Below are 25,003 nucleotides of genomic sequence, written 5' to 3' on the forward strand. Positions count from 1 at the left end.
GATACAAAATGACTATCGGCAACTCCACTAATGTCCGAGTTCATGTTCTTCTCAACAACGGCAAAAGCTTCTTCTTCAGTCCCCAAATCACCATCCTTCACCATGAAAGTATCTCCATTTTCTGTTCCGGTAAATGTTTCTGCTTCAGCGGTGCATGAATCACGTAGAGTGTCAGCTTCCGATGCGTTCACAATGGCAGATGTGGACATGGTAACTGTATTTTTCTCCTGCTCCGCATCTGGTTGAATACTCCCCTTAGAATGCATTAAAGAAACTCCTTTTTTCTTCTCAAAACGTCTTCTCTCGTTGGGACTCATGCCAACCAGCAATGCCCCTTCCAAATCTTCCTCAGATATTTGCCTCCCTCCATAATACTTCATTGCTATCTGCAAAGCGAATAAATTAAACGCGCACACACATAAGATCCTAAACTAACAAACTAACAATACTACAAACCACTGATATTAAAATCACACACCAACAGTAGTAAAACATTTGATGTCAAAACCAACTTAAAATCAAGGGTGCTTTAACGAAAAGCTCACGGTAGGTACTTTTTACTTTAACAAAAAATCATATTTTTACGTAAAAAATTAATTATAGTACTATTTACTTTACCCTTTATTTTGTCTTTATCGTTAAAACTAAAAATTTCAAACTATTTTCATTAGTTTTACTTAAAATCAATACAATAAGTCAATACCATTGTGATCAATACAATAATTTGGCGGCACTTTTGAGTAATACTTTTCGCCTTGTGCCTCGGGCTTCATTGCATCCGACAATGGTCCATTGGGCCGTACGGAGGATTAGAAATTTTTGAGAAAATAGCGACAGCATTTCATTTTTCCAAAAGGGAATTACAGGACACGTAACATCAAAGCTTCTTCCAATAAAAGATCAGACATCGGGTCCGGGGTACAGTGACAGAGGCAATTAGAGCCTTCGAATCCTCAATTATATGCCCAATGGTAGACAGATTGATAGAATATTCGTTTAGCGCTATCACAATTTGAAGAGAATTACTTTTTAAAATGAAATTTTAAAAATCCCTTCGAGCTGGCAAAGTGAGACCTACAAGTCTACAATTATTTTTTTTAGTGCAGATAATACGTTGGTAACTACAAGTCCACAACGTTACTGATTTTCAATGCAATGATATATAGTTTCTAACAAGTGTTAAATGAGTTTGAGAGGATCATTTATGGTTGTGCTATTTATAGTGTGGGTACATGACTAAAAAAGATTTTTTAATGTGTCTAGAATATGATCTTTATACCGTGTCATAATACAAGTGTTTACTTATATGAAAAAAAGATTTTTAACTACTTGTATTATGATACTTGTATATATAAACTGTATTCTCGACACACTAAAAATTTTCGTCAGAAAAGGCTCTCATGTTGCAGATCTTACAGTGTTAAGACTCATATATAGACAACTTTCTTACGCAACCTTCTAAGGTTAGCTTGCACACCTCACGACTGCGGCAATTTGCTTTTTCTTTTTAAATTATATATTAAATTGTTTACATACACATATAGATGTCAATTGTATAAAATACACAATTAAGGAAAACAAAGCAAAATATCATCCATGAACTCAAATTTCACTATTTTAAGAGTAGTGCTATTCACACATTTGTTTTACCTCTGACACACTCTTGTTACTTTGTTTTTTTATTTTTTTCAATTCATTTGATTCGACAGTCGAAAATTAAGAGAAGTATGTGAGAGGTAAAAATAAGTGTGAGGATAACATCATCTTATTTTAATAGTGGAAAAGACGCAACAATCTGCTACAGCGGCGCTTTTTTTTTTTTTTTTTGAAAACTCAGCGGGGCGCTTTCAGTGGCCCAACAGCTTATAAATAATTTGCTTCCATTCCATGAAATAACAATAAAAGAAAAAATGGATTGGGAATTAAACAACATGATGATATTGTTTTGGTTTCGTGTGGGAATAAGTGGGTGAAGACTTAAGAGTCCATGAGTTGATTGATGCCATCTCTTGACAATGACATCGAAATGAATGGCAAGCTTGGCCCTATTCTTTGTCCTTCTCTGCTTCTTACAAAATAAAATTTTCTGAGTGAGATATCAACTGAGTCGTCGACCCATGTTATAATTTATGACATAGAGTGTCACATCCCGGCCTGGGGCGCACCATTTTCCGGGCCCGCTCCACCACCGTAGCACGATATTGTCCGTTTTGGGCTTACCATTCCCTCACGGTTTTGTTTTTGGGAACTCACGAGCAACTTCCCAGTGGGTCACCCATCATGGGATTGCTCTAGCCCCTTCTCGCTTAACTTCGGAGTTCCGATGGAACCCGAAGCCAGTGAGCTCCCAAAAGGCCTCGTGCTAGGTAAGGATGAGAATATACATTTAAGGATCACTCCCCTGGGTGATGTGGGATGTCACAATCCACCCCCCTTGGGGGCCCGACGTCCTCGTCGGCACACACGCGACCAGGGTTAGGCTCTGATACCAAATTGTCACATCCCGGCCCGGGGCGCACCACTTCCCGGGCCCGCTCCACCACCGTAGCACGATATTGTCCGCTTTGGGCTTACCATTCCCTCACGGTTTTGTTTTTGGGAACTCACGAGCAACTTCCCAGTCACCCATCATGGGATTGCTCTAGCCCCTTCTCGCTTAACTTCGGAGTTCCGATGGAACCCGAAGCCAGTGAGCTCCCAAAAGGCCTCGTGCTAGGTAAGGATGGGAATATACATTTAAGGATCACTCCCCTGGGTGATGTGGGATGTCACATAGAGAAGTATGTCATTTAGTACTACGATTATGTGTTATATTTTTCACTTATAAATGAGAGGTTTTATATTTGATTTTCGTCAAAAGCAAATTTGAACCACATTATTGCTAGTTCATTGTAAAGTTTAGTACATTACTCCACTATTTAGTATAAATAATTTCATTTATTCAAAATAAAAAAACAAAAAATAGAATTATTCGCCTTGTGCACTCTTGCCTTCCAAATATCACTTGACATTATGTTTCTTTTTTTTCACTTTTTTTACATTATTTTGAAATTCAAATTCTTAAAGATACCAAAACCAGAAGCTAGAGTTCAACAACAAAAAAATAATAATAATAAAAAAAGAAGCTTAAAGTAAACAATGGATGGGAGGGAATAAAGGGAATTGCAGATGGCACGTGTGTATGGGCCTGCAGACATAAAGCAGTGGATGGAAGATGGTGGCCTACTCTAGATGGCGCATAAATGCTGCCATTAAGGAGGCCCAGTTTTATATCTGTGGGACATACCTGCCTTCATGGGCCTGCCGCCTTCATGTGTGTGTGAGAGAGAGAGAGTGTGGCAACTCGGATTATGATTTGTAGTATGGTAGTATGGTTTAACAACTACATTTCAGCTAACATTGTTGTGTTTAATAATGACAGCACAACTACTAAAATTGCACAATCTTTGGTTTTCTTTTTGGGGGTAATATTCTATTATTATTTAATTGTTTTGCAGGAGTGTGGAAACTTCTCGAACTAAAGACCTTAGTGAGTGTAGGCGTATGAATAATTTCTGATTGTTAATGTATATGAACTCTATAATAAAACTCACATGCATTTGTAGTTAGAAGTCAATCATACGTGAGTGAGTGACTAATATAAGCATTTCTATTATGAAAACGGAAGTTCCTTTACAATTCTAAAATTTGTATGGCACTAGCAAATGATTTATTTTTAAATTTTATGGTATGCTAGAAAATGTGAAAAAATCAACAATTAGGGTTAGAGATGATGGAATAAAAGAAATTTGGATTGAATCTTGTGTATTACATCATTTTTTGTGCGCATTTCCAATCAGATCAGGGAGAAATACCATGTTAAACAATGACTCTAAAAACTTACGATAATAGAAAATATATTAAACTTGTATCATTCCTCACACAAACTCAACCAGATCGAAATACCATGTTAGACATATGATAATGACTTTGAAAGCTAGCTGAAGTTGCTAAAAAAAATGTCAACAATCTATATCGAACTTGCACCCTCCATCGTGCGCATACCACATATTACATACAAATAGGCGACCTATATATGATGTATATAAAGCTGACAAATTAAATCAAACTAACAATTTGCATCTTGGAATGACGAACCTTTTCCCCTTATGTATGTAGGATTTTCATATCTTTTGAGGTGGTAAACAAAATCTGATTTCTCTAATTTGTTGTAAAAGTTAAGATTTTGCTTAAAGCCGTAGACAATGGCAATCATACTCTTATCATAAGCAACAAAGTACCTTCACTTGTTCTAAAAAAAGGTCATCCCATAATGATATAGCTAGAGAACGTATATAAAAATGATGCTATAGCTTCCCTTGCAAATTGGCAAAAATGGCAGAAAGTATAATTTTCATGGTACAGAAATACCCCTTGGCTTCATGAGAAAGACTTGTGTAGTTCTGTTGGCTTGGATAAATGGGATGCACCTGCAGCTGCACCAACCAGTCCCGTGAAATGGCGGTTGCTTAGAGTTAGAGAGAATATGAACTGCATGAAGTTGTGGTGCTGTAAAGCGACGGGGAATCCTTTTCCAAGCAAACATATCCCCCAACCGATCTCAACATCGCACCTTATTTTCTTTCTCTTTTCTTTCTTAATTTTGCAATTTTTTATACATGATTAGTTCATTTATTTGTTAGACAAAAGTTATAACTGTGGGGAGAATCTAAAATTATTCATTAAAATTGATCACTCTAATGTATGTTTTATACCACACTTACAATTGTATGAATAATATGAAAATTAGAACTTTACCTAAAAAGTAGAAACAAATCAAATTAAATGTAAAAAAAATCCATAATAATCTTAGATTTGATTATCGCTAAAGACGAATTTGAACCAATTGTTGTTAGTCTATTATGAGGCTTAGCCTACTCCTCCACCTCCTTAGTATAGATAACATCGTTATTTAAATAAAAAATTCAAACAATAGTACATGTTTTCTAGACAATACAATATGCGTGTTGCTTGCACCTTTTCTCTAATACGATATATAACTTTGGTTGCAATTGCCAATGGAAAGATCTTAAAAGAGTGATTGGCTTTGCATGTTACGTGTTTCGAAACACTTTTTCTTGTCCCTTGATAATGTTTGTGCATGAATAATTGGTCCATATTGTAAATAACTTAATATCTTAACAACATGGCTCTACAATCACAGTTCAATATGCATCACAATAGGAAGAAGGAAGACTGATACTAACCAGCACCGATGGGAGGCATGATGGCTTTGAGTTCACAAGGTTGTCTTCTACTCTCTTCAAACGGAAGTGTTCTAGCAAGGAGTAGGGTTTGCTTAGAATGAAACTTTTTTTAGAGCAGGGACATCCTTAATATGGTATTTAGGGTTCCTTTAAAACCGCATATTATAGTTAATAGAGAGATACACAAAATCACCATTTAACATAAATATTGTTCCACTAAGGCATGTACAATATGTCTTACTTAATTAGGGTACCAAATAGTCAACTAATGTATCTTGGTTCTATGATTCTTGTCAATCAATATAAATCACTATGAGAGTCAAATGAATTTTAGATCAAGTGACCCGACTTTCAAGTAATTCGATTATCATAATAAGTCAAGATGAATCTTACACATATGCACTGTTACTGTTACATAGCATCACCATTTTTTCTCTCTTAAATACTTCCAAACAGAAAATGATAAAGAAAAAAAAAACTGGATCCCCCACAAAGTGATCAACAACTCACCATTTTCTATTGGAACACATTCATCACACTTTTAAAATAGTTGAAAAATAATTCAATCAATAAAATTACGTTTCGTTGAAGGAAATGTTTCACTCATAAAACATACTTATTAAGAAACTAATTTTACAGCTGATTATTTGATTAAGTTTGGTTATAATCATGAAGTAGACGATCACAATTGTGAATCTCTTGATGGCGGACTACTTTAGAAAATAAAAAAGTTCTGCAAGTTCAAATTAGTGCATTCTTGTTATGTTTGGATTTTGCTCTTAATTAATTGTTCACCCAAAGAAAAGAATGTTTAACTTTAGCTTCAATTCAAAATGTCATAATTGTTACAAACAAGAAGAAAAAATTGGCGCTCTTTTGTCCTTTCTTAAAGAGAAAAATAAAACTTCACTGTATTAGTAGGGATGGCTTATTAGCATGATGGATTCACTGTTTATGGAAGTAGTACTTGAGTATTTTTAGAACTTCAAGTTTAATTAAGCTAAACTTATTAAGTTTTAATCATGTATTTTGGATTTGAAAATTCTCTATTTCGAATTATCGTAACAGTTTCAAACTCTTCTCTTTCACTATAAAAAAAAGGAAAAAAACTAAACTTATTAAGTTTGAGTTCCGATGAGCTTATTATTTGGTCCAAACCGACCAATATCGAGACTGCCAACTAAACTGAATCTTAACTCTGAGTTTCCAGTAATAAAAATGTAAAGAAAAACTAATGAAAATGTTTGAAAACTTTGAATTTTAAATATAAGATAAAATTAAAAGTAAAGTGAATAGTACCATGATTCACTTTTTAGTATAAAAATATGATTTTTTTGTTAAAATGAACAATACCGAAAGTTTTTCATTAAGTTCCTAAAAATCAATTGGGTGTTGTTCAGATATAAAGGGTAAATCCAAGAACCATTATCCCAACACATTAATCAAATTGAAACCCAGCTAATTAATTTGCTCTCCTGAAAGAAGCAGATAGGATGTCCAGCCCTCTGTAACGTGGAAATACTCAATAATCCACGTGACACGTGGCCCTAGTCCCATGCAGACTTTTGCAGTTTCCACTTGAGTTGGAGCACCACATGTCATATAATTAATAGACAACGTTAAGGTCCTATTAATCATATCGTGTCACCAAACAAATGTTTAGATCTGATCACGTATACGTGCTACTTTTTCAACCTAATCTTCGTTTGAAAGCGCTTTCAAAATTACTAACTTGTTGCCTTTGGCTTCTCTTTTTGTGTACAAACCAGGTTCTTATCATCAGCTTAAGAGATTCTCATAATCTTTAAGTGCCTCATTCCCCCCATTATTTTATTGTTTTCGTATGATGATTATAAAATAAAAGCCCTCACAAATCTCAGTTCATGATTCATGAACCACGATTAGAGTTAATATTTTGTTGTTCTTTTTCAAATGTCCCTCCAAATTCAAATTCTTCGATTTGAAAGTCTTTCCTCTTTTCTTTTTCCTCACTTTACCAATAAATTTTAAATATTTTTCTGTTAATTAAATATGAGAATTAACAAATGCTTGTGATTTGCAATGTGCTTAATCGGAATGGTACGATAACTTATTAGTTTTACTAGGTTCAATCCTAATCATATAGTTCAATAATACTAGAAATATCAGCTTATTCTTATTATACTAAATTTTGTTTATTTTTGTTTTACATAATGAATTAGTCGTTAGCTTAATTAGGCGTGTAATAAGTTGAAACTACAAGAAAAAATGACTATCGAGACTATTTTTTTTCCTTTCTCTTGGCTAAACTGTTGTTACGTCGGCTAATCTTTCCCCGATGAAATAATTTCGTGCAATACTCGATCCAACAATATCCAATTTCAAAAAACTATGAGTTTAGAATTATATAATATATATGTTAGGGAAATTTTATTTGAACCCACCTAACATTTTTCTGCACCCAACTTAAATTTTAAATGTTAATTGTCTTTTTTTTTTTTATCATATTGTATAATTACCATCAAATACAATATAAAATTAATAATAAAACTTAAATTTATCACACCCTATAATTAAATCTATCATCACTCCTTGTTTATTTACGTTCATCCGACTAACACCCTAATAGCTCTTGTAGAGAAACACAAGCTTTTTATTTATTTTTATTTTTTTATCGATAGATGGTGATTTTGAAGTTTTGAATACTTCAACTAAGGTATAAATCAATTTTTGAAAAAAAAAAAAAAATCGTTTGATTTCAATTTTTTAGAGTTTAGAAGATGAGTATTTGGGATTTCCTTCCAGAAGCTTCCTGGCCACAGCTTCTTCTCCTACCGTGATTGCGTATATGTTATTCTTAGCCTTATAAATCTTTCCTCAAGATCGAGACTATCCTCCAAGGTGATACTCAGTCCATCCAACACTTCCTCCTCATGATCCATTTCTCAAACGGCAAAAACCAATCACAACTATAGAACTGAGTAGAGAACAAATCCAGATAGGATACTCCAGCAGCATAGAAATAGGCTGCACAATTAGCAAGCATAGAAGCCTAAAAAAAGTTGATTTTGAAAGAAGGAAAGAGGGAAGTGAGTTGAAAGAGAGAGACACGGGGAAGAAAGAGATTAGAGATTTTGAGCTTTTTTTCTTTCTGATTCTAGTTTCTTTGAATACACAACCAAGCATCTTCTTCTGCTCAAGAAAATCTATTATTTTTATATGCAAATAAAATCACGGGTACATGAATATCAAGAAAACAAGAAATTGAAAAGTGTTAGGTATATGGAAGATTCATAAACAAGTAGAAACTTCACCAAATTATTTAATTTTGGATTTTATTTTCTAAATACGTGTAAAGATAAATTTACATTTTTAATTGGGTTTGGGAGGATAATTTAGGTAATAATTTTGGGTTTAAAGAGATATTAATTGTTTAATTAAAAATAATAAGGGTTTAAAGAATAAGTTGAGTGTAGAAAAAAGTTATATGAGTTCAAATAAAATTTCCCTGTTATAGGCCCCCATTTCTTATTCAAGATCACATGCGTTGAGAGAGTTAAAAAGTGTACAATTGGGTGGATTAATTAAGAGTAATTATTTACTAAGCCTAAATTTTGGTCCTTCCTTAAAGCCAATTTCAAAACATATTTAGTATAACACGTTTAATCATGCCCTTTCCTTAAAAAAAACCCAAATAACATTAGATGCAATGGTTTTAACCTTTTAGTTGAATTTCATGAGGTAAAAGTTCTTCTTGTGATATTAGAAAGTCATGATAAAACCCTAAACGGAATCATTTGTGTAACAAACTCTCCAAACTTGTCGAATGCATTACTAACATTATCATATATTGTGCATTATTAGTTGTTCAAACGTGGTAATTAACGATTTATGAGCACCTCAAGTGGGGGTTTAAAATTACTTATTTTAAGCCTTCGTAATGATCCTATGTGCATTATTAAACTCAACTAACATTATTATGTGGTCAAAAATGGATGGAAGAATACTTGCATTTTAGGAAAGGTCAACGTGCAATTGCGAGTTGCAAGTCTTAAGGAAAGAGATGGATTCCAATGATCACCCAATTTCTTTATGTATTTGTCAACATTACCTTAAATTATGTGAAGTATATAGTTATCCATCTATGATTCGAACACTGCACCCAAATGGTGTAGCAAGATTTAAGTGAGACAAGAAAATCAAATCTAAGATCTGAAATGCGAAAGTGAATACTCTTAACTACTTGAACTATGAATATCTCGTAGATTAATAATATGTCCATAAAAACATCATTCATTACTTGGCTACGATTGCATATCCTTATAAAGCTTATAGAAAAAGACTCTCAATCTAATTCAAAAGAAACCTTCATACGCATCTCACAATGTGAGGTGTGAACCATAAACCACATTTTCTCCATGTGAATACGAGTGATGAGAACATGTCGACTGTCTGCATGGTCCTACTCCCACCCAATATATATGTGTTGTAGGAAGCAGAAAGTGAACTCAAAAATATTGGGAGAGACAAGAAAAAGAAATGTTCAAGGGCAATAATGTGATTTCAGAAACTGGGAGGTACCGTTTGGTAATTTAGCTTTAAGTTCAACAGCAGTTAGTGAGTCATCTCTCACTAACGTTCAACGTCCCTTGCCTGCAAAGTAGAGTTTCTAGAGAGAGAAATTAGAGAGAGAGAGAGAGAGAGAGGAGAGGAGAGCGAAGGCATTAAGGAAGGAACAAAACAAATGACAAGTTAAAAGAAAGCACTCAGTTCTGTTCTGATTCTCTCTCACTTTCAAAACGGTGCTGTTTCGTCTTCTTCTTCTTCTTCTTCCACATTCTTTCATGGGTTTTGCTTCAAAAAGCTGATTGTTTTGGAAGCAGAAGAGAATTGGGGGAGAAGAAGAAGATGTCTTGGAGAAGCAGAGGAGACCCATCTGCTTCTAGAAGTTTTATTTCTCAGAAATGGACCCTTTTTCTTTGTTTAAGCTGCTTCTGTGCTGGAATGTTCTTCACCAATAGGTACTATTGCTTTTGAACAATTTTAATATTTTACCACCACTTTTTTCGAATTGTTCAAAATTATCTGCTTCTGGGTTTTGAACCAATCGGTTATTTATACTTGCTTCTGTAATGGGTTCGAGCCAGTTTCCTAAAATGGCTACTCAATTGGAAAGTGTTTATTTATTAACTTTCTATTTTTAGATCTATGAACACTGGTCGTTATTGGTTTTGGTTGTTGGATTTGAATATTGATAAACTTGTGATCTTTTTTTGTTCTAATTAGCTGGATGATTCTGAATTTTCAATCTTTTTTTATGGTTAATTATTTTCTGAATTTGATTAAACATGCATGAATTTCTTAGGAGACATTTTATTTAGTTTCAGGATGAAAATTTGGTTGTTGACATGTCATGAGATTTTGATGAAAATTTATGTGCTGGTTGCAGAATGTGGACTATTCCAGAAAGTAAAGGTATCACAAGGAGAACAGCTATGGAAGAAGAAACATTAAATTTAGTTTCCGAGGGTTGCAATCCGAAATCGGTAATGTCTTATCTCTAACTTAATTTCGTATCATCACAAGACTCATTATTCACTAATGTTTTAAAATTTGTATATCATGTTCATCATCTGAAGTTTTCTTCTATGTTAATCTGATTTGGTGCTTTTAGTTGAATCAGAAGGAGGTAAAGCGCGAAAATAAGGACATCTTTGGGGAGGTTTATAAGACTCATAATGCTATACAGTACGTTACTGCTCTCTCGTACAAGAACATAATGTTTCACGATTTTGGTTAATTAACTTAATTTCTAAGTTTTCGATCGTGTGCTGAAATAGGACGTTAGATAAGACTATTTCAAATTTAGAGATGGAATTAGCTGCAGCAAGGGCAACACAGGAGTCAATACGTAGTGGCTCTCCATTATCAGGAGACTCGAAGACTGATTCAACTGGGAAGAGAAGGTATCTGATGGTTGTTGGAATTAACACTGCTTTTAGCAGCCGGAAAAGAAGAGATTCAGTTCGTGCTACGTGGATGCCACAAGGTACATAAACGGATTCCCTAATTCCATTGTTGTTTTCTATTGGATTTGTTTACATCTGTTGTCTGATTACTTTTGCTTATGCAAAACATGAATTATAGGCGAGAAACGAAAGAGGCTGGAGGAAGAGAAGGGTATTATCATTCGCTTTGTCATTGGTCATAGGTGACTGTTTAATCTTTGTTCTTGCTAGTTAATCATTCGCTTTGTCATTGGTCATAGGTGACTGTTTAATCTTTGTTCTTGCTAGTTAATCTTAAGTAGGAGGGCTCCTATGCATTCTTTGCATGCGATATATTACCTTTTGTGGTCTGCTAAAATAGAATTCATCGCAGATGTAGTTTAAGTCATTGATCTGCCAGGCTGCAGTCTATCGAATACCTATGCATGAATGCATTGGTTCCCATTCAGTTATAGCTGATGGAAGCCAAGACTATAATTCCCCCGTTTACAATCTATCACAACTCCGTGTCATTGAACACCCTTATTTCATAAAAAGCATGAAATGCTGTAGTGTTGGTAATTGAAAGGTATCCATGTAATCACAAAACAAAATCTTCTTAGAGTCTAAAACTCAGTGTTTGTCCGTTGTACATGTTCGAAGCAGCAGTACGTTTTCTATTTCTTTCTCTCCGGGTAAAAGAACTTTCAAGCCTCCATAATCTAGATGCCTTACTAGGTTCAACTTAAAATTGCTATATCTTGAGATTATTGGGATAATTGAATTTACAAGTTTTTACCGTTCCTTGTCTAGTGCCACGTCAGGAGGTATTCTAGACAGAGCTGTTGAAGCAGAGGGCAGAAAGCATGGTGATATCCTGAGGCTGGTAATGTCCTTTAGTCGTTCTTCTGTTGTTATTCCCCTCTTCGTTCCACATGTATGCTTGCAGCTCACTTGAGTCTTGAACGTAACATGTTCATCTCTATGCCTCTTTCGCAGGACCATGTTGAAGGGTACCTCGAATTGTCGGCCAAGACAAAGATATATTTTGCTACTGCTGTTGCTACGTGGGATGCAGATTTTTATGTCAAAGTTGATGATGATGTCCACGTAAATATTGGTAATTTAAAACTTCTTTTACAATGATAAACATTTTTCGTACATACCATTGTCCATGATGACATAAAAAGTGAAAGAATTAGGTTTCTTTTCCATTTGAGAAACATATGGATACTACCAAATCGGTAGTCTATTTCAAACTACGTAGGCTCTTCACCCTTTGTGAAAACTCTTGGGTCGTTTTAAGCTTACAAGATCTTACTGGATGGCCAACTTGGGTGTACCTAGACTGGTAGAGCAATTTATTCATCTCACTGTGCCCATCTCTATTCAATTTTCTGCAGCGACACTAGGAGAAACACTAGTCAGACACCGAAAGAAACAGCACCTCTACATTGGATGCATGAAATCTGGTCCTGTTCTAGCACAAAAGTAAGCCAGTGCTTATAATTGTTCTTTATCTTTTCCTTTGGGGCTCAGATGATTTTTTAGAAAGTAACTGACAATGTGTTCTTGACTATTTGATCGTACAGGGGAGTGAGATACCATGAACCCGAGTATTGGAAATTTGGTGAACCAGGAAACAAGTACTTCCGTCATGCTACAGGACAGCTGTATGCTATATCAAAAGATTTGGCTACGTATATATCAATAAACCAGTAAGTTTCCCACCTTAAGGATGGATATTGAAATACATGTTCTGTTTAAAACATTATGCACTTGGGATGCTCATTTGTATGCATATGTCAGGCATGTCCTACACAAGTACGCTAATGAGGATGTCTCACTGGGAGCTTGGTTTATTGGACTCGATGTGGAGCATATTGATGACCGGAGACTATGTTGCGGCACCCCACCCGGTAAGTTGTACTGTTGTACTCAGTCAAAATTAGTTATTTTGAGTGTAAAAATAAGAGCGCATGCTCGTTCATTGTAGAGTTATTTAAGTTCTAATGGAGACTTGTTTGCTGCAGATTGTGAGTGGAAGGCTCAGGCAGGCAACATCTGTGTTGCTTCATTTGATTGGACCTGTAGTGGGATTTGTAAGTCAGCCGAGAGAATCAAGGAAGTCCACCGCCGGTGTGGGGAAGGCGAAAACGCCTTGTGGAGTGCTACTTTCAAATAGGTAGCTCGAACCTCTTCCAACCTCGGGAAGACTTTTCGAGCTGCAGTATAAAGGCAGGTGTGCTAGTCTTTTATTCTTTGTTCATTTTCCTTCTTCTGTACTGAAATATAGAGAATTACAACATCAAAAAATATTTAGAGAGAGAGAGAGAGAGAGAGAGAGAGAGAGAGAGGTTGCTGTGTGGATCAACTCCATTTTAATAGAGGATATCGGCCACAATGAAGCAGCTGCTAAATTGAAAATAGAGGGGGCTCCAACCCATACGATTCTTTGAGAGGCTTGAAGAGCCAACCTGTAAGTTACAGTTCTTCTACGGTAACAAATGCAACAATAAATATGCATATCTTTCTGGGAGCTTTTACAGCCTTTCTTGTGCAGTCTTGTTTCCCTTGGTATATGAATATGAACATACATATTATTTTGAATTGATGTCTTTCCCAGTTATCATGTGACTCATCTCACACGATCCGTGGCTCCACCGATGTTTTCGGGACATTCTTGCATATATTGCCGTGTGACTTAGGGCACTCATCCCGTGCTTAATGAGTGACGTGATCAATGCTTACTCACACGGCAGGAATATACACCTGTTGGAATTCCTCTGTCCCACATCGGCCATAGATTTAGAGAACAAGTCCTTTATATAGAATTACCTCACTCTAACTAATACCGAGGTTTTTTGTATTAAAACACCACAGCTGATTGAAGTGGACTCATGACCCGTCTACCTGAAATTTAAAAATCCAACGACCCACTAATTCCTGTCAGGAGGATCCCAAAGATTTGCCTCCACTAATTCCATCCAATTCCAAATACTTCATAGTCAATTAATTGTAGTAAATAGATAGATGGTTCGTATATTTATAAATATGAATGATTCTGATTATAAGTACAAAATTTTATGAATGTCACGATGTATTTTAGAGAGAAGTTCCCTTCAATCCTTAAAGAGCCAAGTCTTTCTGTTTAACTTGGAAGTTGCCAAACATTAGAAACTTGGAAGTGTTGTTTTCATGCCTATTTCAGATGCTGAAATCGATGGTTCGAATTTGCTTTCTATAAAGACACAAATCTATCTTTCTTATTTTACTTTTCACAAGCATGTATTTGCATGCTAACTAGAAAAAGACAGAAAATTGAAAACGACTTCATTTGCATTATTATTAGAATTAGCAATTACCTTTACTAGGATTTTACAATAGGGACTTTCTAGTATGGACATACAACGGGATCCATGACTGTTACGCTATGGTTGAATGATGGAAATAAACTTGAAATTTAGATAAAAGTTTGAATTTATAAATTGATATACATTAATTTTGTTGTTTGGATTTATAAATATAGAAATTTAGAATTTTATGCGTGAAAAAAAAATTAGAATTTAAGACCTCCAATTCTTAAGTTTAAATTATATGTAAATATGCGTCATTTTCTATCTTCTATAAGTGGGAGTATAAAAAAAAAAAAAAAAAAAAAAAACCACTACTTGTCACCACCACCATCACCCGCCATTATCATCACCATCACAAATGCCCCATCACCACATGCCGTTGTGGCCTTTGCAGCTGGCCACCACCTCTGCCCACGTCATCGCTGACGTTGCCACCACCGACCATCATTGTCGTTGTCGCCCACCCCACCACATGCATCATTTTCTATCTTCTATAAGTGGGAGTTCAAAAAAAAAAAAAAAAAAAAAAAAAAAAGCAACCATGAGTGGCAACATACCACCACTTGTTACCACCACCATCACCCGCCATTATCATCACCATCACAGATGCCCTACCACCACATGCCATTGTGGCCCTTGTAGCGGCCACCACCTCCACCCACGTCATCACTGACGTTGCCACCACCGACCATCATTGTCGTTGTCGCCCACCCCACTACTAGCACATTTCTTAACTACTATCTTTTATTTATATATGGGTAAACTACAAAAAAACTACATTAACTATTGGTATCACGACACTTTCATACCTCATCTTTTAAAATTGATAATGTCATACCTCATCTTATGAATTTGTGCCAATGTTATATGTTCCGTTAGCTTGATGTGAATTTCTCAGTTAAATGCTGATATGACTTGATTCAGGGCCCACTTTCTATTAAAAAAATTAATAAAATATTATCAAAAACTAAAAAAATTATTTAATATTTTTAAATATTAAAACAAAAGTTAAAAAAAAAAAAAAAAACATCACTTCGTCCCTTCCCCCCCTCTCTCTCTCTCATCTCCCCCATCTTCATCTTCCAGCTTAATCTTCAACCAAAAAAAAAAAAAAAAAAAAAAAAATGAAAACCACCCTAAAAAACCCAACCCCTGCCAACCCTAAATCCACCACTTCCACCCCATCACGAAGGTTTCTTGATTCCACCTCAACGAGATCTGTGTTTTTTTTTTGGGTTGCAGGTAGTGGGTGCGAGGGTGGGTGCATGTTTAGGGAAGATGGGAGGGGGGAAGAAAGGAAGGGGGTTGGGGAAAATCGCGAGTTGGGGGGAGGGAAGATAAATTGGTTTTTTTTTTTTTTTCCTGGGTTGTAGGAAGGGAAGGGGGAAGAAGATGAAGATGAGGGAGAAGAGAGAGAAGGGGGGTGGGGAAAGGGGACGTGAGGGTTTTTTATTTTATTTATTTATTTATACTTTTCTTTATTATTTTAATATTTAAAAATTATTAAATGATTTTTTTGTTGTTTTTAATAATATTTTATTAATTTTTTAATAGAAAATGGGTTCCGGATCAAGCTAGGTCAGCATTTAACTGAGAAATTCACGCCAAACTAACAGAAGGTATAACATTGACACAAATTCGTAAGATGATGTATGACATTGTCAATTTTAAAAGATAAGGTATGAAAATGTCGTGACACCAATAGTTGAGGTAATTTTTTGTAGTTTACCCTTTATATATTAATCATGACTCTTTACACACATATGATTCCGTATTCTAATTTCATTGTTCTTTTATGTTATTTTTTAAAATTCATTAGTATTAAGGGGAGGAGGAAGGTTTGAATATATTTACAATAATTCAGGGGGAGTGAGAGTTATAAACACGAGACGCATAGATGAAACCAACACTATATCAACTGGAACATTGAATCACATTTTTTTTAGATTAATCAAACAAGAACTTTCATAAATTCTAAAAAATAAAATTATATCATTTCTATTTCCGTCATTTTCAAATTCCTTAATAATCTTAAATTTCATCATTCAAACACAATAGATTCTTGATTGTTGAATCTTTGATCGGACATTCGTTTCTTCAGGTGTACACTATACATTGGCGCACAGTAAAAGACAAAAAAGTACAATTATTTTCTTCATTAGAAACTACTTAGGACATTGTCAAAAGTACAGTTGGTGTTTTATGAGGACAATTTAACCCAAAAGTTAATAAAACACACAGAAAACTTTGCTACAACTGGACAAAACAGCTATGCCTTTAATTTACTGCCACACCAAGAATAACCTTTGGCAATATGCATTTTCTTGCCATATGCATAACAATGTCGAATCATCCTTGGTTTATTTTACTGTAGAATAATCTTTGTCTTTATAACAAAAATGGTTTGATGTAAACAAACTGGCAAAATGTAGCATCTAAAAGTGGCACACAAGATTTCAATTAACCAAACTATGAACATACAAAGCCAATCCAAGACGTCGGTTTCGAAGTAGCTTTCTCATCCACATAAACTTATGGAGAAAATGGCAACTCATCCAAAATACAATTGACTTCTTTTGGTTAAAGGCTTGTGAGAAACTCAACAAAATTTGCCGACATACAATAAAATGGTCAAGCATTTGTTCTAATCCCAGCATTCCAAATACTGAGAGTTAGTTTAGGCTAGTAAATCAGTAAGAGAATTGTTGTTGACACTCTAAAAACATCATTATGTACTGTAATTTTGCAAGAACATACAAAATAGTGTATTACATTTTAGAGTGCTATTAACAACTCCCTTCCTCAAATGTGGAGCAAATCTTGTAGAATGTGAGTAGTCGATCAATCAATGTAATACAACTCGACCTACCACTCGCATCTCACAACTATCTCAACATTTCCCTTGCATTGGGGAATGTCTAGAGAAAGTAGATATTGAATTATAACAAGCTAAGAACTTAGAGAAACTTTCACTAGACAAAATTCAAAAACCCTAATTTATGTCAAGATGAATAATGAAAAAAAAAAAAAAAAAAAAAAAGAAAGTGTATACCTTTGAATTGGAATAGAGCAAAGGGTGGGATATATGATAAGAGGAACAGTGGCACGTGATATTGGCACGGCTCAATCAAAAAGCCGAGCTCAAGCACTTTGAGAGCACTGTTTTCTTATTGAACCGGACCAATATCCCGTTCAAACTGATCCCAATCCATCTCTTTCTTTGGCTTCCATTCCATGCATCTTTTCATAGAATAGGCTACAAAACAAACACATCATTTTCATCTTTACACAAAACAAAACTTGGAGTGAAAACAAAAAGTTAATGATTTTCGCACTTCCACTTTCTCCTTCCGCACTCTTCACCTTGTTTCAGTCCCAGACAAAAAGGGCTGAGTATAGAACAAGAAACACGAGTGCAAAAATCACTTCCCGAAGAAAAAGATTAGAAGTATATGAACTTACATTATGTGTTACAAAACCAACAAAATAAAGAGTTTAATATGGGTTGAAAAGTAGACAAAACACAAAAATTAGGTTGTAGAAATTACTGCTTATAAATTGATATGAGCTTGGAACAAGAACTGACAGAATATGTGAAAGGAGAAGAAAGGAGGTAATTTGGAAATGAGGCAATGGGTGGAGAGAACAACTTAAACATATTAATAATGCAGGAAGAGCAGAGAGAGAAAGAGAGAGAGAGAGAGAGAGAGAGAGAGAGAGAGAGAGAGAGATGAATGTATGTCTCTTTCAGAAGCTATTGCCCAACAAAGGGAGGTGGCTACCAGTTACTAGTGGTGGTAGCATTGAAGAAGTTGCATTAAAATTTACAACCACCTTGCAACAAAGGAAGTTGGGAATATTAATTTTGAACAAGGTACAAGAATCTTTAAAAAATAAAAATAGGTCACGGACACAAATCTAGGGCTTTTAATTTGAGCATTTATGGATGATGGGGTAGGGGAAGAAGAGATGTTCGTTCTGTTCAATCCGCATTTATGTTATTTGGTATCAAACATAGAGAACCTTTGTTTTGTTTCGGGACGTTTTGGTTTGGTTTGGTTTCGTCTCGTAGGTTTTTTGGTTCGATTCAAAACCCCTTTCACCGCCATCACTGCATACTTTTCTTCAACAGTGTTTTTAAAGGTCTCTGCAATATGGGGGCATTGATTAACTTTGTAGGCGTTAGGTAGTAGAGTAGCTATATACAGGTGACATGCCATGCCATGCGTTTTATGTTTAGGTTGCAGCACTGAAAGTTGAAATTTGAAACCCTAATTATTCTAGTTGTCAATTCGTGCCATCATTTTGGTGAATTACTGTTCGGCTTTGGCGTTTGGAAATTGAGACCCAGTACTGAATTTTCACACATGATAAGGTACTCGGTTAGCATCATACCCCATTGCCATATCTTGTAGGTGAGAGGTCAGCGATGGAAAAAAGTTGGTCCGCAATTTTCAAAAGTTTTATGGGCAACTTTGTAAGGAAAGGACTTGCCAAAAGATTGATGACACGAGTTGCATGAAAAGTTATTGTATAGTACCGAAATACAGTCATGTAATATAACAATTGACACACATAATATATGTGTCATACTACCACACAACTAATTTTTTGATTTTATTAAAAAAAATTAATTAATATTGACTAATGAGACATTAACACCAAAACATTGATGAGGATGATTTACATTGTTGCACTTACTATGCTTGATTGGGTTTTTTTTATATAATTGGTTGTATATTCCTGTTTTTTTATCTCTCACATCATATGAAAGAGAAAAAAAAATATGACACATGTTTTATATATTTTGCATGTTTCTCGTGATTGGGTTGTGGAGCCAAAAATAATCACGAAGAATATAGAGGTGACACGTGGATTTTAGAGTAGAAGGACAAAATTACCCTCGAGGAGCATTAGAACTCCTACACGCGAGCAGTGGACAGTCATTCCTCAATCAAGTCAAAGTGCCCACAATAGGTATTTATTCAAAACCTATTTCATCCATCCTCATCAATCTTCTCCACAAGGTAACCCCAAATCATTCATTTCTAATTATATTAATTAACTAATTAATTGATTTAGGGAATTGTTATTGGCACTCAAAAAATCTCATTCTACTCTCCAAACTTTCTATATTTGGAAAGAAAAATACACTTGTGAGGAGTGTATAATGAAATTTTTGGAGTGCCAATAACACTTCACTATATTTATTACCAAATTGATTTATTAATTAGCTAACAAATCATGAACCTCACCCAAAAAACCATCCAAGTGGCCGGTCCTCCTCCTCCCCAAGGGGCCGGCCACACCCCTATATAAACCACCTAATTTTCTCCAAAACTCAATTCCAATTCTCTTGCTAAATTCTCCAAATATTTTTCCCTCAAAATTCTAACTTTGGCATCGGAAGTTCTTCGGTCAAAGCACCCCCCCAATTCATCGTGAGCGTGTGAGGCTCTTGACCTTGACCTAAGGTGTTATTTGTTTTATAGTTACAATTTTGTTTAAAAACAAGGAGGAAGAAATTTGCATCCACAAGAATTTTGTCATGATATGGACGACATTGTGGAGCACTCTACAAAATATATGAATTTTGGTAAGATGCGACGAGATGCATTAAAAAATGTGAAACATGTCATGTGCGGTCATTTTAAGATTGATATACTGAGAGATTAAGCGACAACGTCTTGATGTCGTTCAACATCATTCAATAGCTGGGGCCTTTTATGGTAAGAGGAAGGGTCGAGATTAAGTCAAGAATAAGACTCCGAAAGATCTCAGTAAGTCTTGACCTTTGGTAGAATTTATGTTTAGTTATTTTTACATCCTTATATGTTTCCTGTAAGGGGGTCATTTGGAGTGTGGATGACGTTTTTGACAAATGTAAACGTACGAAAATGATCCTATCTCGATGTGTAATCTTCCTGTCTTAACATACATTTTCATCATCTACGACGATGGAGAAGTTGGAGCTCAAGAACATTTTCATTACGGAAAGGGATCATCTCTGGATCCCTTCCATCAAATCCATCTAATCATTCAATTCGGGTCCTTGAAATTTGATCCAATGATTAAAGTTATTATAACTTTTAAGGGAACCTCCTGTTTTTAGCCGTTGAATCAAATTTTAAGAATCCGAATTGTTTGATTGGGTAAATTTGGTGGAAGAGATCTGAAGAGGATCCCTTCCCTTCATTACTACGGACTAAAGTTTTGGCCACTTGAGTGGGCCTAATGCCTAATGGTCTTGGGTCTCTCTCTCTCTCTCTCTCTCTCTATCTATGTGGAAGGGTACAAAGTTCATCCTATAAAAAATTTCTCTCGGCCAAGAATGAGCCTGCTTATCTCAAATTACAACATAAGAACAGTTTAGAGCATGTGTGTAAGGAGTGAAAGCTCTTAATCAATTAATTGAATTACAAGTTGCTTGTAATATGTGTAGGTGATTTAACATGTATTGTTCTAAGTTTTTTTCTTGTATTTTTAATTAGAATATTATGTACCTTAAAAACAAACGATATTCCTAGAGTGTGCCCTTAATCAATTGAATTACAAATCGTTTGGGGAAAATTGAACTTTTTTTCTTCTTCTGAACATAGGATATTATCTACACTAAGGGTGTGGGAGAGTGAGCTAAGCCTCACAATGGGCTAGTAATAATGTGGTTCAAATTCATTTTTGGCCAGAATCGAATATAAGACCTCTTACTTACAAGTGAAGAGAAATACCACTAGACCGAAGTACTAAGTGGCAAGAGACAATTTAACTTGATGATTCTCAATTGTCAATAAGTGAGGGGCAATATTGGCTCTTAGAGCGTTTAGAACTTTTCACATTGTGTAAGAGCCGACATTCCATGTCCTACATCGTAGTTTTCTAAAATTTAATATCGCCTAATTCTTTATTTTTTAATGAAATTAGGTGAGAAAAATATTTGAATGAGGGGGTAAATTGCTGTAACATTACCTATTTGATAAAATAAGGTTCTTTGTCAACCATTTAATTGTGATAAAAGTTAATATAATAAAGGTAAAATATTTATTAATATTAATCGAAATTATTTATAAATTAAGGGAAGTTTGTCCTACAGGTTGGATAAAGTTGAATGTTGATGCATATGAAGGGTAATACTAATGCTATTGAAGCAGGGGTATTCCATGAGATTCTGATGGAAAATAGGTAATTAACTGGATTTTGTTCTAATTTGGGAACCGGAGAGATACTTGCAACTGAATTATGCGGGTAGTTTTTTAGATTGCAACTTGCTTGGAGATTACAGGTGGTTAAATTACTTGTCAAATCTAAGTTTGGTCTCACAGTGTTGTTGGTAATGCAAATTCTTGTTCAAAATCATCCTTTGGGTTCTGTCATTTTTACTGAGTCCAAACTTATTTTATAAAATACAATTCTGGCATGTGTCAAAGTACCTGTTAACTTGTTACACAAGCTTACGTGGGAGGGCATTTGGTGATTTTCTTCCTTTTTTTAATTATATAAAATATTTATCTCTCTCCAATTTTTATTTAATTAAACGCGCACCACTTATTTAAAACCCTACTTTCTCCTTTTATTTTGTTCTCTATAATTGAGGGATTTCAGAGGAGTTTCCATGGCCAAAAACGCGTTCAAGATGGAGCACCCTCTCGGTACGTATTTTAATTTACAAGAAAATTTTTAAAACTATTACGTTTGACTTTTTGATTTTTCTCGTGTGCTTTTTATTAGGTTCAGAATTGTTGTTTTTTCTTTTTTGGTGTGGGAGTTGTAGAATAGTTCTTGATCGTCAGGAACCCTGGCTATATTCTTACATTATTTATGGGTTGGTTGATTGCTCTCTTCTTTGTAATATTCTGCATAAATCCTCTGAAAGTTTTAACTTTCCCATATCCTCAAATATTCTATAATATCAAGAAAAGATAAATATAAGTTAGGTGCTTTTACGGTGCTGAATTTAGACTGGTCTTACGAACCTTGAAACCGCAGCAGAAGGCCAAAAACCCAAGAATTATATATTTTCCCTTGTGGGTTTTAATTGTAATTTTTGTTCTTCATCCTGTGACTTTTGTTATATGATTGGTGTCTGAGAAACTGTTGACAAACACCATGTGGCACACTGTCACAAATTCTATTATAGAAAACCATTGTCACTAAATCTTGGTAATGATTTCGTTCCTGAGAAGTTGTCGAAAAACAAAAAGATTTGAGTTGAGCAGCCCTAACTTACGATGAATCTTCGGTAATAGTTCATATAGAAATTGTTGATTCGTATTTAAAGGTATATGTAAATTATATAGCGTACCTATGGAAGAACAATCGACTAGATGGCTTATGTCTGTCAAGTTCCAGATCTTGGATGCTAATTGAACTTCCTTTTAAATATATATGTAAATCTGTGCTGAAGTTCCTCTCTAGGGTTATTGGCCATGGTGGTAGAGTACCCATGTAAATTGTTTTTTTTTTTTTTTTTTTTTCAACAATTTGTATTGAAGTTTAAAGAGTGTGTTTTTGTACATGCCAGAAAAGAGACAAGCCGAAGCTGCTCGCATAAGAGAGAAGTATCCTGACAGAATACCAGTATGATTGTTATTTCTTTCCATTGCAGTTGTGGGCATGTTTCTCTTCTACTTTTGTTCTGTAATTCATTTCCCGCTGCAGGTGGTTGTGGAAAGGGCTGAGAAGAGTGATGTGCCTGAAATTGACAAGAAAAAGTAAGTTGTTTCCTAATACTTGCTCGTCTCATAGACATTTTGAGAACCGCTTTCCTCTTTGCTTCTATCTGTGACATCTCTGGATTCTGGATATCATATCAATTGTGCAAATTTTGTTTGTTGTCTTCACGTGTTTACGCTCTAATTAGTCAACGTACGTGATTGTTTTGTTACACCTATTGTTGTCCTCTTACTCCAAATATTTTATTATTATCTTTTGCCAAAATTTAGTAACAAATTATTTGTGCCTGGTTTTCCTGAATGTAGATACCTGGTGCCTGCTGATCTGACTATTGGCCAGTTCGTGTACGTTGTCCGGAAGAGGATCAAGCTCAGTGCTGAGAAGGCTATTTTCATCTTTGTTAAGAATATTTTGCCACCCACAGGTGAGATATAATGGCTCTATTATGGCTTTGTTCTCTTCAATATACTTGATTACTACAAAACAAGAAATTCTGATATGATAGGTTACTATTTTATATTCAGTTTTATAGATGCTCAGTTTTATAGATACAATTGATTTGTTGCAGCCGCTACGATGTCTGCTATTTATGAGGAAAATAAGGATGAAGATGGCTTTCTTTACATGACGTACAGCGGCGAGAACACATTCGGGACATTCTGAAGACAGAAGAATAAAAGAAGTTACAAGTGATGTAAATTATCTTTCAGTCGAGTCGATGGATTATTTATGTGTGCGTATGTAGATCCCAAAATTTCTGCTTAAGCCTTTTCTTTGCAACTTTGTAATCTAATTCAAGTCTTCAACAAAAAAATTGAAACTAAATTTGTAGAATAAAGATATCCTACTTGCGTCAAAGCTTAGTCTTAAACCTCCCAGAGTGGTTCATGTTGGCTATGGTAATCAGGTTGTTCGAGTTTGATTCCTATAACAATTGGGGGTTTCATATTTCCTATAGAAACCAAACTCATGAGACTCTTATTGAGCTCATCTCCATTTGACTTGAATTTTCCGACTTCTGAGTTGGACTCCAATTTCACATAAACCATTACATCATTAGGACCAAGGGTTCTTACTCACTCAGAAAGCCATCACTATGTTCCCTCTGCCCCCTCTTTTTCATATTAATTTGTAAACTAATTTAAGAAGGACCGAATCGAATGAGAATGAAATTTGAATGGGTTTTAACCATCAACATACGAAGTATAAATACACTGCAAATAAGAACATTGTTAGGTTTGTACATAGAAACAACATTGTTACACACTCACTGTAAATGAGAACACTGCTAGCGTTAGATAGAAGATAACATCAAGGTTTATATTGCTCCCATTGAGATAAATTTTTGACACCGTACTTTATTCAAATTGGTGGTGATGGAAGGTTCTCTAAAGTATATATATGCCTCCATTATATTTTTTTTTAAGTAGTGCATTTGCTCAACCCCTAAAGTGCGGGCAACGCTTGATGTGTATTTAAGCTAACCTAAATGATAGATTAATTTAAGGGAGCTTTAATGAAAATGGCTTAGACCAAGATTATTTTAATAAAAAAACCACCCTATAGTTTTCTTTAACCAAAAGCATCTCAAAATTAACCATAAAGACAGAAACCTCCAATTCTATATGTGCTGAATTACAGAGCCCAACAGAAATAAAAATAAGTTTCCAAAATTACCCCAACAAGGAGGCGCAGGTCTGAAACTTGTTTGTTCTCATGAAGGAGAAAACTCACGTTAGCTCTAAGCAGAGCGTCGATCATCGTT

At 35.0% G+C, this 25,003-nt stretch overlaps 2 protein-coding genes and 1 long non-coding RNA gene across 6 annotated transcripts; 2 read left to right on the forward strand and 1 right to left on the reverse strand.

Annotated features, from left to right (window-relative positions):
• The first annotated feature begins 9,738 nt into the window (after positions 1-9,738).
• LOC125474903 (probable beta-1,3-galactosyltransferase 2) lies at positions 9,739-13,751 on the forward strand. 3 transcript variants are annotated; one of them, XM_048579148.1, is made up of 12 exons: positions 9,739-10,246; positions 10,675-10,771; positions 10,900-10,973; positions 11,066-11,274; positions 11,373-11,422; positions 11,465-11,493; positions 12,026-12,098; positions 12,212-12,332; positions 12,616-12,703; positions 12,805-12,930; positions 13,022-13,131; positions 13,246-13,751. In XM_048579148.1, exons 1-12 carry the CDS (start codon positions 10,134-10,136, stop codon positions 13,395-13,397), a joined length of 1,242 nt encoding a protein of 413 aa, XP_048435105.1. In that variant the 5' UTR covers positions 9,739-10,133; the 3' UTR covers positions 13,398-13,751. The 3 variants fall into 3 exon arrangements, with proteins under 3 accessions (XP_048435105.1, XP_048435103.1, XP_048435104.1); XM_048579146.1 differs by lacking the exon at positions 11,465-11,493 and having other exon boundaries at positions 9,742-10,246; positions 11,373-11,436; XM_048579147.1 differs by lacking the exon at positions 11,465-11,493 and having other exon boundaries at positions 9,742-10,246; positions 10,909-10,973; positions 11,373-11,436.
• Positions 13,752-16,703: 2,952 nt separating this feature from the next.
• Positions 16,704-18,278, reverse strand: LOC125474709. The gene is made up of 2 exons (XR_007256142.1): positions 18,031-18,278; positions 16,704-17,824 (listed from the first exon to the last, which is right to left on the reverse strand). It is a non-coding gene; the product is annotated as an uncharacterized LOC125474709 (long non-coding RNA).
• A 3,815-nt stretch (positions 18,279-22,093) lies between these two features.
• On the forward strand, positions 22,094-24,096 carry LOC125474710 (autophagy-related protein 8C-like). 2 transcript variants are annotated; one of them, XM_048578687.1, is made up of 5 exons: positions 22,094-22,214; positions 23,087-23,142; positions 23,224-23,276; positions 23,544-23,662; positions 23,807-24,096. In XM_048578687.1, exons 1-5 carry the CDS (start codon positions 22,178-22,180, stop codon positions 23,899-23,901), a joined length of 360 nt encoding a protein of 119 aa, XP_048434644.1. In that variant the 5' UTR covers positions 22,094-22,177; the 3' UTR covers positions 23,902-24,096. The 2 variants fall into 2 exon arrangements, with proteins under 2 accessions (XP_048434644.1, XP_048434645.1); XM_048578688.1 differs by lacking the exon at positions 22,094-22,214 and adding an exon at positions 22,293-22,387.
• Positions 24,097-25,003: the final 907 nt, after the last annotated feature.

This window comes from the organism of the source record quoted next, unplaced genomic scaffold (genome assembly GCF_019419815.1).
Source record: "Pyrus x bretschneideri cultivar Hongxiangsu unplaced genomic scaffold, Pyrus_bretschneideri_v1 Contig13, whole genome shotgun sequence".
NCBI lineage: Eukaryota > Viridiplantae > Streptophyta > Magnoliopsida > Rosales > Rosaceae > Pyrus > Pyrus x bretschneideri.